Raw genomic sequence first — 12229 nt, forward strand, 5'->3', positions numbered from 1 at the left:
TGAAAACTTTCTCTGGATGACAGATTATTGTAAAAGAGGATAGTCTTCTTGCAAGAGTAAAGTATACCACTATGGCAATGCTTTAAGGCACTGCTGGTTCAAGGCAAGAGATGACGAGATTTCTCATCTTGCTTAGGTTTCAGAAATACAGTCTTTGTGACAGCTGGCTTCCTACTTGCGTAGCTCTGAAATTGCGCCAGATTAACATAAAGGTTATTTAGATGTCTGAAAAAGGTGTGGAAAGACTGAAAGAATATCGAATATTCAGAACTCCACTGAGTGCTAAATCTAGTCATTTTGTGGTGAAAATTACTACCAAGAAAGGGCTTATGCAAGTGCTGGAAGAACAGCAGCATGTTACCGAGTGGTCAGTGTGACCTCTCTTCATTATAGCCTGAACACTGCTGAAAAGGAGCTAAAAAAGGCACCCCTGAATGGGACACAGGTAGGTAATGCTGCAGCAGCTCTCATATTATAGATGAACACACAATTCAGTGAGAATGAATAGTGTCATAAAACAGTGGAAAAGTGTAAGTATGAAGCAAAAAAAAGATGTTAGGCTTTTGAATCCATCTCCTGCTAGTGGAGGACTGCTCCCTGCAGTACATTTTCTCATACTTTGCCTAGTCTGCTTTTAAATGCCCCGTATAATAGTAGTTTCCATAATTTCCCTTGGGAGGAAGAGATGATGTTTAGTACCTCTCTTTGTCAGAAAGCTGCTGTTGGTGTCCGGCCTGCTTCCCTTTTCCTGACTCCATCTCATTACCCTGAATGATTCCCTGTGCAGCACTCTCAGAAACGCTGCTCTTCCTTTCTGTCCTGAGTCTTCAAAGGGATGGCAGCTGGTAAGGCCTTTATGAGCTCCCACACAGCTCAGAGTGGCCACACACAGTCCCAGAGCTAGTTGGTGGGAACTGATCTCTCTGGGGAGCATCCCAAATTCAAGTGGCATCCTATACCCATAGCATCCTAGGGGCAGCCCCAGTGCATCTCCCTCTCTGAGTAGCTTTAATGCAAATATGCCACAGATTTTCCATGACAGAACCTGGCATCTCTTTTTTGACCACCTGTAGCCACTGTGGCATGGTTGCAAAATTGTTGAGATACCTGTGGGCAGCAGCTGCCGTCTCCCTTCATCAGAGATTGCTCATGTGAAACAGCAGCCTTGGGGTTACCCTAATTCTCAAACATTTTGGATAGGGCTACTTTTCTTCAGTAAATAGGCACGTACCACAGCACAGCTGCCTCTTTGTCCCTCTCATTCACTGTCCTGGTTTGGCCCAAACCAGGCCAATTAGTCTTAGAGAAACCAAGGTCACTGCTAAATTCCTCACTGCTTGTGAGTGAAGAGCCAAAGGGGGGTCGCAGTTGCAGGGAGGAGCAGACAGGGCAGGTGACCCAAGATTGACCAACGAGGTATTCCATCCCATACATGTCATTCTCACTTTCCTATTTATCACTAACCCACTGCCTCCTGGAGGTGGGGCCCAGGAGGGAGGGGCCCTCCTGCCTCCCACTGATTGGTACCAGCTTTGCCAATTCTCCAGTTAAAAGCCTGCAGGTGTGATGGCAGGGGAGCTATTGCATTTTGCCCTCTGCCCGTGCTGGGTGGAGCTACTGCCTTTTCCCCTCTGCCTGTACTGGGGGGAGCAACTCTGCCTGAGGAGGATTTCCAAGCTCTCAGTCTTGGTTTTGTATATATTTGTATATATTTGTATATATTTGATTATTTCTATTATTATTGTTATTATACTCTTTTTCATTATTATAGTTTATTAAAACTGTTTTAACTTTCCAACCCATAAGTCTCTCTCCCTTTTCCCTTTCCCTTAGGTGGGGGGGAGAGGGTTAACAGAGAGCATCTGCCACCTGGTTAATAGCCAGCCCAGCTTTAAACCGTGACATTCACATATACTTATATGCTCACAGCAGGTAGTCGCAGAATTATCTTAAATTTTGTCTCTGAGACATATTTCACAGTCCCAAGTGGGCTATGTCCTGTGCCCCTCCCTCCATTTTAGGAATCCCTGCGCTATAGCATAGGACATACTCAAGGTTTTCCAATGTACCAGTTAGTTTTCCCGAGTCCTGCCCCTGGGTTTGCTTCTGACAGTAAATACTGTTGATGTTCAGTAAATTTGGCCTTGAAAGTACCTTAAACTATAGTGTAAATACAGCCAGAGAGTCTATTCCATACAAATTGAGGTCCATGTGCAAACTCAGGGGTTTATTTTTCATGTCTTTCATATGTTTGTTGAATGACAGCCCCTTCTCAGCCATCTGCTGGCCAGAATATATGGGCCATATGCACAACTCATTTTCCTACCTAAAAACACAGCTGACAATCTGACCCATACATTTTACATTGTTTCTTCCAAGTTAGTTTCCACAACCTCCTGATAGGATTGTTTTGGGTTTTGTTTTTTTTTTAATGTTTGAGTAAACTCCAGTTTGCCAATGACTTTCTGCTACTGTGATGACTTTGGGAGAATAGAAATGTTGTGGTGTCTCCAGTAGGTTCAGTGTTGGGTTTTGCCCTCATAAACAGGGGTGGGCAGAAGCAGCAACAGCAATAATAGGAAAAACATACTGTCTGCTCACTCATCTTAATAAGAACTGGGCACAAACTAAAAAGAGCATAGGAAATATATTTGTCCTTGCTCCACATCAACCATTTACTTACTTTAATGAGACCTCTATAAAAATGGCTTTATTCTGTGCAAAGTAAGAGTTTAATAGATCGTTAATTAAGACACTGTCACCATCTTAATATGGCTGACTCGGTATTCTTCTGCACACGTATTTAGCAGTTCTTGATGCACACTCAGGATGGCATCACTCCAGATATGAGCAAAGCAGAAAGAGCAGGGCTTTCTCTCCTATTCATACCATCCCTTCCAATGAGCTCCATGCCTGCATACACAGATGCTTTACTGATTTGGTGTTTGGTACTTGACTGTTATCCACCAGTTCCTGGTTCAACATGTGGCTGACTCACATGAGAAATCTGCATTCCTAAGAAACTTACAGACTATAAGGATTTTATGGGTAAGAATTAGAGACTGAGGCAACAAAGGGAACCTTGTGGTTGGTGGCTACTACAGGCTGCCCGATCAAGCCTGTTGACAAAGCCTTCTTACTCCAGCTACAGGAGACATCATGCTCGCAGGCTTTCATCCTGCTGGGGAACTTCAAACACAGAATCACAGAATCACAGAATGTTAGGGATTGGAAGGGACCTCGAAAGATCATCTAGTCCAATCCCCCTGCCGGGGCAGGATTGCCTAGACCATATCACACAGGAACGCGTCCAGGCGGGTTTTGAATGTCTCCAGAGAAGGAGACTCCACAACCTCTCTGGGCAGCCTGTTCCAGTGTTCAGTCACCCTTACAGTAGAGAAGTTTTTCCTCAAATTTAAGTGGAACCTCCTGTGTTCCAGCTTGCACCCATTGCCCCTTGTCCTGTCAAGGGATGTCACTGAGAAGAGCCTGGCTCCGTCCTCTTGACACTTGCCCTTTACATATTTATAAACATTAATGAGGTCACCCCTCAGTCTCCTCTTCTCTAAGCTAAAGAGACCCAGCTCCCTCAGCCTCTCCTCAACACCCTGACATCTGCTAGAAAAGTAGCATGGCGAGCTGTAGGCAATCTAGGAGACTCCTGGAGTGTATTGAGGATAACATCTTAAGCCAAGTAATAGATGGCTCTACCAGAGGGGATGCAATACTGGACCTGATGGCCACCAAGGCAATTGAGCTAATTGGTGATGTCAAGATTGGAGGCAGCCTAGGTTGCGGTGATCATGCACTGTGGAGTTCGCAGCCCTGAGGGATATGGGTCAGGCAAAGAATAAAGTCAGGATGCTGAGTTTTAGGAAAGCAAACTTCCAGCTTTTCAAGGAATTAGGCAATAGGACTCCCTGGGAAACTGCCCTCAGGGACAAGGGAGCAGAACAGAGATGGCAGATCTTTAAGGATGCTTTCCATAGAGCGCAAGAGCTCTCGATCCCCAGGTGTAAGAAGTCAGGCAAGGAAGGCAAGGGACCGTCATTCCTGAGTCAAGACCTGCTGGTCAAACTAAAGGGTAAGAAGGAAATGCACAGGCAGTGGAAGCAGGGACAGGTATCCTGGGAAGAGTATAGGGATGCTACCTGGTTCTGTAGGGATGGGGTCAGGAAGGCCAAGGGGTGGATGCAGCTGAACTTGGCAAGGGATGCAGAGAATAATAAGAAGAGCTGCTACAGGAATGTCAGCCAGAAAAGGAAGGTCAAAGAAAGTGTACCTCCTCCTGATAAGCAAGATTGGCAAACTGGTAAAAATGGATGAAGAGAAGACTGAGGTACTCAACAATTTTTGCCTCAGTCTTCACTGGCAACCTCTCTTCCACACCTCTCAAGTTGATGGAGCGCAAGGCAGGTACTGGTGAAGCAAAGTCCCTCCCGCTGTAAGAGAAGATCAGGATTGAGAGCATCTGAGGAACCTGAATATACATGTCTGTGGGACCTGACGAGATGCATCACATAGTCCTGAGGGAAGTGGGTGACGTAGCTGCCAAGCTACTCTCCATGGTATTTGAAAATTCATGGCTGTCAGGTGAAGTCCCTGGTGACTGGAAAAAGGGAAACATTGCATCCATTTTTAAAAAGGGTAGAAAGGAGAACCCTGGGAACTACCGACCTGTCAGCCTCACCTCTGTGCCTGGGAAGATCATGGAAGAAATCCTCCTAGAAGTTATGCTAAGGCACATGGAGGGCAGGGAGGGGATTCGAGAAAACCGTCATGGCTTCACCAAGGGCAAGTCCTGCCTGACCAACCTCACGGCGTTCTATGATGGAGTGACTACGTCAATTGACAAGGGAAGAGCTACAGATGTCATCTATCTGGATTGCTGTAAGGCCTTTGACATGGTCCCCCCAACATCCTTCTCTCTAAATTGGAGAGATATGGATTTGATGGGTGGACTATTTGGTGGATGAGGAATTGGTTGGATGGTCACATCCAGATGGTAGTGGTGAATGGCTCAATGTCCAGACGGAGATCAGTGACAAGTTGTGTCCCTCGGGGGTCCATACTAGGACCAGTATTGTTTAATATCTTCATCAATATCATGGACAATGGGATTGAGTACACCTTCATCAAGTTTGCAGAAGACACCAAGCTGAGTGGTGCAGTTGACTTGCCTGAGGGATGGGATGTCATCCAGAGGGACCTGGACAAGCTCGAGAAGTGGGCCCGTGTGATCCTCATGAGGTTCAACAAGGCCAAGTGCAAGGTCCTGCATGTCGGTCAGGGCAATACCCAGTACCAAGACAGGCTGGGGGATGAAGGGATTGAGAGCAACCCTCAGGAGAAGGACTTGGGCATAGCGGTAGATGAAAAGCTGGACGTGAGCTGGCAATGTGTGCTCGCAGCCCAGAAAGCCAACCATACCCTGGGATGCATCAAAAGAAGTGTGGCCAGCAGGTCAAGGGAGGTGATTCTGCCCCTCTACTCTGCTCTGGCGAGACTCCACCTGGAGTACTGCGTTCAGCGCTGGAGTTCTCATCACAGGAAAGACATGGACCTGTTGGAGTGGTTCCAGAGGAGGGCCACAAAAATGATCAGAGGGCTGGAGCACCTCTTCTGTGAAGACAGGCTGAGAGAGTTGGGGCTGTTCAGCCTGGACAAGAGAAGGCTCTGGGGACACTCTATTGCAGTCTTTCAGTACTTAAAGGGGGCCTACAAGAAAGATGGGTACAAACTTTTTAGCAGGGCCTGTAGCAGTAGGACAAGGGGTAATGGTTTTAAACTAAAAGAGGGTAGATTTAGGCTAGATATAAGGAAGACAGTTTTTTATAATGAGTGTGGTGAAACATTGGAACATGTTGCCCAGAGAGGTGGTAGATGCCTGATCCCTGGAAACATTCACCTTGGACGGGGCTCTGAGCAATCTGATCTAGTTGAAGATGTCCCTGCTCACTGCAGGGGGGTTGGACTAGATGACCTTTAAAGGTCCCTTCCAAACCAAACTATTCCATGATTTCTACCCATAACAGAACTGAACTTTTACATGTGTGCTGTTTGCAACATTTTGCTCTGCTGAACTGCCAGCCCAAAATAATCAATAAAGCTTTAGTGGTTCTTCATTGCTATCAAAATTGCTATTCAGTCCTGAGGATACATTACTGATGTTAGTGGGTGGGCCATGACCCAACAGCAGTAGTTTCACAGATATTAATAATTTTTTATTGAAAAATAAGAAATTAATTGGGTTTTTCAAAAATTCACCACCAGTTAAGCAGAAGGTGGCTTAGCAGGTTCCTTCTGCAGCTGGGAGATGACTTACCAAATGTTAATCACGGAGCTTACCGCAGAGTCATGTATAAAGTATAGACATTGTTTGAATTTAATGAGAATTTATCCAATTCAAATAATGTATTCTATTTACACATCTTTTTTCCCTATGTTGCTGTTATTATAAGAAACAGTAAGACTTCTGAAGAAATAAAATAAGCATCATTAGATTTTAATTACAATCAATTGGTAAGGTCATTAGCAAAGGCATTTTATCAGCTGAGTGCCTTTGAAATATTAAGAAAAATACTGAACTTGTGGCTGAATAATCAACTACTATTGAAAGTGTCTAATTTCTCTAACTCTACCATTGTGCTCAAAATCTTCTTCTTTATGGTGAAAAAAAATGTCTCAATGCAGGAATGGCTTAATAAACTTAGCTAGGGAATGAGAATCATATAGTAACTTCAAGTATATAACAAATAGCTATGTCAAGTTAGCATTTATTCCTTGGTTTGTGAAATTACCAAAAGACTAGAGAAAAAGAAAAGGAAGTTATCAAAATCTAGAAAGTCAATAGTTTTGACGGCCTCACTTCAGAGGTTTTAATCTGAACATTGGTACACATTGAAATCAAATTGCACTTGAATGAAAGCAAACTCGGAACAAATATTTTGAAATAATTTCTTTTCCAAAACAAGCACTGCCATTTGTGTCATTCTCACCTGCAGAGGTTTTCACAATTTCTGAAGTATTTCTCAGACCCATAAAGTCAAACTGATAGAGTCTCCAAGATTTCTGGTCAGCAGCCTCCACCGAGTTTTTTCTCCATCTGTAAATCATTTCCTCTTTAGGGTAGCCATCTAGAAATTAAAAAAAAAATCTCTGTATTGCATCTCATTAAAAAGGTACTGCAAAACAGTATCTGTTCACTGATTTAGAGCTATTTTGGAATACCTAAATTTCTGATCTGATGCTTGCCCACTGAGTTTGGTGGTATAATTCAGCTAAGAGTTGTATGGCACACAAAATTAGAGTCATAATACTGGCAAAAATATGATTTTTCACAATCATTGCTCTTTTCCAGTGGAGAAAAAATTCTAATTGGTTCTATCAGAAGCAGGTCTCCTCAGAGATGCAGCTGATGATTGTACTAATTTGAGGTCCATACACAAGAGCATACGTCTTTACACATGCTCTGAATAAGCTGTGCAAACCAATAGAATGTAAAAAAAAAGGTGGGTAGTATCAGTGTAAGACGTAAGCAATTGAAAAGGGCAGATTGTTTTAAAAGTTACAATAGTTCTAATGTGGTGTTTGCTACTGTACTTCTGAAATGAGCTCAACAGAGTGCAAAAAAGCAAATTTGTAATTAGTATGGAATTTTTAAAGTGATTATGCCATCATATTACTTCTAAAGGCTGTGGTATTTAATGAGACATCACCCGATCTCTACAGCTGAAATAGCTTCTGAAAGTCTTCCTTTATCAATTTAGCAGTTAGTAGTCATAATTAGTCCCCATGCCAATATTTAATTTTCTTTTTGTTAAAGAATGGCATTTTCCAACAGAAGTCCAAAAACAAATCTTCAACCAGCCCAAACCATAATAACAGACCATGTAGAAAACAACAGCATGCCCATGCTAGTTAAAACTAGATTGTTATCTAATGTATAATACAATAAATGCCTATTTGTTTAATAATTAATATAGTAGATTACAAGGCAAATTCAAAGCCTAGCAACAACAATAGCCAGTTAATATAACTGTCTCAGATGTATTTTTTTTTCCCATTTGATACTGATAAATTTTGATATTTGCATTACAAAACAGCTTCTGTGGTCATGGTGCTATTTTCTTGATGTTTCCCTCCTATGAGTGTCTTCTTCATCTTGTTTAAGGTTCTACCCTGCTGGGGCACTGCTGTAAGGTGTGCATGGCCTCATTTATCCCTCTCACTAACACAGCATGAAAAGTACCCACCAGTCCCTAAATTCTAATCTGTAGAAAATGACTATGTGTTAATTCAAAATACCACGTTTATATATTTCCCATCAATGTAAATAAAGAAATAGTCCATGAAGCACCTGACTGAGTAACAAACATAAGCCCTGCTGTTCTCCACAAGCACTCTTGCTGCCAAGCAGATCTCACTGCCAATTCGGCTGTGTCAGTCTGTGAGATTGATCTAAAGGTTAATTTTTTTTGGCTGGCAGATTATGTCAGACAATGCAGAGGTACAGTGAAAAAAGCCAAGCTTTGCAGGGCCTCTGAGCCATAGCCCTGCATCTTCTGAAATCTTCTCAAGCCTTGCTCCTATTTGACTGAGCGCTCTGATCACATTTCTGACCAAATAAAGTCTCTCTCTAATGGAAATCTTTACATTTAATCATAGAATCATAGAATGATAGAATCATGGAATCATAGCATCATTTAGGTTGGAAAAGACTCTTAAGATCATCAAGTCCAACTGTAAACCTGATACTGCCAAGTCCACCACTAAACCATATGCCTAAGCACCATGTCTACATGTCTTTTAAATACCTCCAGGGATGGTGATTCAACCCCCTCCCTGGGCAGCCTATTTCAATGTTTGATAACCCTTTTGGTGAATAAATTTTTCCTAATATCCAATCTAAACCTCCCCTGGCCCAACCTGAGGTCATTTCCGCTTGTTCTATCACTTGTTGCTTGGGAGAAGAGACTGACACCCACCTTGCTACAGCCTCCTTTCAGGTAGTTGTAGAGAGCAATAGGGTTTCCCTTCAGCCTCCTTTTCTCCAGACTAAACAATCCCAGTTCCCTCAGCTGCTTCTCATAAGACTTTTTCTCCAGACCCTTCACCATCTTTTTTTGCCCTTCTCTGGACTTACTCCAGCACCTCAAAGTCTTTCTTGTAGTGAGGGGACCAAAACTGAACACAGTATTCAAGGTGCAGCCTCACCAGTGCTGAGTACAGAGGGACAATCACTTCCCTAGTCCTGCTGGCCACACTATTTCTGATACAAGCCAGGATGCTGTTGGCCTTCTTGGCCACCTGGGCACACTGCTGGCTCATATTCAGCAGGCAATCGATCAACACCCCCAGGTCCTTTTCCACCAGGCAGCTTTCCAGACACTCTTCTCCAAGCCCGTAGTGGTACATGGGGTTGTTGTGCCCCAAGTGCAGGACCTGATACTTGGCCTTGTTGAACCTCATACCATTGGCCTCTGCCCATCAATCCAACCTGTAGACATCCCTCTGCAGAGCCTTCCTACCCTCAAGCAGATCAATGCTCCCGCCCAACTAGGTGTTGTCTGCGAACTTACTGAAGGTGCACTCAATCCCCTCATCCAGATCATTGATAAAGATAATAAAGAAAACTGGCCCCAATACTGAGCCCTGGGGAACACCATTTGTGACCAGCCGCCAACTGGAATTAACTCCATTCACCACAACAATCCTTTGGGCCCAGCCATCCAGCCAGTTTTTTACCCTGTGAAACATATGCCCGTCTAAGCCATGAGCAGCCAGTTTCTCCAGGAGAATGTTGTGGGAAATGGTGCCAAAGGCCTTATTGAAGTCTAGGTATACAACATCTACAGCTTTTCCCTCATCCAGTAAGCAGGTCACCTTGTCACAGAAGGAGGTCATGTTAGTCAAGCAGGACCTGGCTCTCAGGAGCCTTCTCAGATTGGCTTAATTTGTAGAGACTGATATCTTTTACCCACAGTTCAGGAGGGAAGAAGCATCAGATGGCCTCCTCTCTGTGCTGTGGCTGCTGTGCCCTCACGCCAGGTGGCAGTGGCAGAACCACCTCTTCCCCACAAAGCAGTATCAGGACCGCAAGGGGGGCTGCCATGTGGTGTGGGTCCTAATCCTACCTCCTGATTTGCTTCCTGATGTGGAGGAAGGGAAACCCTTGCCCTGTTACACTTCCTACACCAGCTCCCACTGCAGAACTTGTAGCCCCAAGTGCTAATTTGCATATTTTGTAGCAGGCTGTAGTGGGGCCCCTTTTCTCAGATATATTTCACTATAATCACTGCAAGTAAAAATGTTTCAAATGTCCTGGAAGTAGCAAAGATTTTTTTAACACATTATTTTAAATTGATCCAAAATTAACTTTTAAAATTTTTTTCCAAATTTTACCGAAAAAGTTGCATCAATTAGTCTTTAATTCAATTTCTTCCTGATTTTTGTCTTTTTTTCACCCCATCACCACCCTATCAAAAATCCATTACACTGTCAGTAAGCTTGAAAGCTTGCTACAATATTAGCCAAGGCACAGCTGTTTATGCTGGCATGAGTAGCATGTAGTCAGGAACAAGTTCATAAGACTCTGATTCTTCAGGATTTTTCACATATTTTTGACTAAGAAGAGACAGATTCAATTTCAGAATAACTACTTTCAGTATTATTCGTCGTCATTAAATAGGAAGCAACTGACTTCAGGAGACCATAATGACCTTTTAATAGTAGTCTCTTAATCCACAGTTGCTGACATCTAGCTCTTACAATGGTTGAGTTACTTAACATCAAAAGAGATAAGTACTAGTGATTCAATGGGAGGTGTTTCAACCTGTTAAATAACTGCTATTATGTTCTGCTCCAGTGCCAGGTGGCTTCACTTTGCAGTTCATTTAAAAGATATAGTATTTCTTATGGAATAATGACACATCTACTTGGACAGTATATCACTCCTAAGATTCATTTAACTTACAGAATGGACTATTCATGATGGTTCTTCTTTCAGTGATATCCAACATTTCTTGTATACAGTCTAATTGCTTCTAGCCCTCTAAATGCTTCATTTTAGAAAATATCAGAACTGGAGACTTCAGTACTTCCACAAGAAAATGCAAGTTCTGCTATTCATCCCATAACACAACTAAGACTATATTATCTATAGAAATGTCTGGTTTCTTTCACTTCCCCAGCATGACAAATGGCAGTAAATTGCCTTAAATTCTTGACCTTGTGGCCTCAAGCCATCCACACTGAACAAATTGCTAAGTGTATTTACCCTGTCAGGTTGCTTTAGGTTATGTAAGAATATGCATACTGCAGCAGGGCAAGGATCCAGGAGGTCCTGGAGGCTTTCCAGCAAGTGCCAGTAAGAAAGGGAGGGGGACGGCATGAGAAGAAGACAACCACGACAACCAAGCCTGTGTTCTGTGTTGCAGTCATCCAAGTTCTGGCAACCTGCAACCCAGGAGCTTCTCAACCAAAGTCTGTGTCAACACCTTCATTATCCCTCCCATGAATTTATTTGATTGCCTTTAAATTCTCCCATTTTTTTGGCCTGATGGTTATTTTGTAGGCTGTGCTGTAGTTATTCTCATCTTCTGCAGGTTTCAGATTTGTATACTACCATGTCAAAGACTTTTAGCGAGCACCTTGACCATTTGACTTTTTGTAAGAAAGACTGGTACTGCGTGCCTTTGCAAAAACAAATCAAGAACAAATTTGGTTGACGTTATTTCTTTAAGGGCCCAGTAGAAAGTATCCATGTAATACCACTGTTTTACTTTCACCAAACATACTTACTGGCTTTTCCAGTTAACACAAATGATTGGTACCATTGTTGCTTTACTCATAGGCTTAAACATATACATTTTCAAAGTGTACCACTGACTTTACCTCCAATAATGCAAACATGGATAAACAATAAATGCACTTTTTGCTGTTTTGGAGGTGAACCTATTATAATAGAAAGCCAAGTTTTCATGACAACCTGTGAGATTCTGTGGATTTTGTCTTATTTCCTTTTTGTTACTGGAATGATTGAACTCATGTTAGCCCATCGTCTCACAGGACCACCATATAATTTATAACTGACAGGTTAAAAATATCTAAACTTCATTCTTCAGCTTCATACTGCTTCACTTTCTATGGAGACTGATTTGTGCAGAAGCCTCCACCAAACTGCTGGAAAAATGATCAAGGCCAGAAACATCTTCAGGCTGGGTGAAAG

At 42.8% G+C, this 12229-nt stretch overlaps 1 protein-coding gene across 1 annotated transcript in view; it reads right to left on the reverse strand.

The window, feature by feature from the left end:
- GABRG3 (gamma-aminobutyric acid type A receptor subunit gamma3) overlaps positions 1–12229 on the reverse strand; it is a 366619-nt gene that overhangs the window by 59154 nt on the left and 295236 nt on the right. The window contains exon 6 of the mRNA XM_068423230.1: positions 6999–7136. Coding sequence (XP_068279331.1) covers positions 6999–7136 — 138 coding nt within the window. The remainder of the gene's footprint in view (positions 1–6998; positions 7137–12229) is intronic.

This window comes from Nyctibius grandis, chromosome 2, assembly GCF_013368605.1.
Source record: "Nyctibius grandis isolate bNycGra1 chromosome 2, bNycGra1.pri, whole genome shotgun sequence".
NCBI lineage: Eukaryota > Metazoa > Chordata > Aves > Nyctibiiformes > Nyctibiidae > Nyctibius > Nyctibius grandis.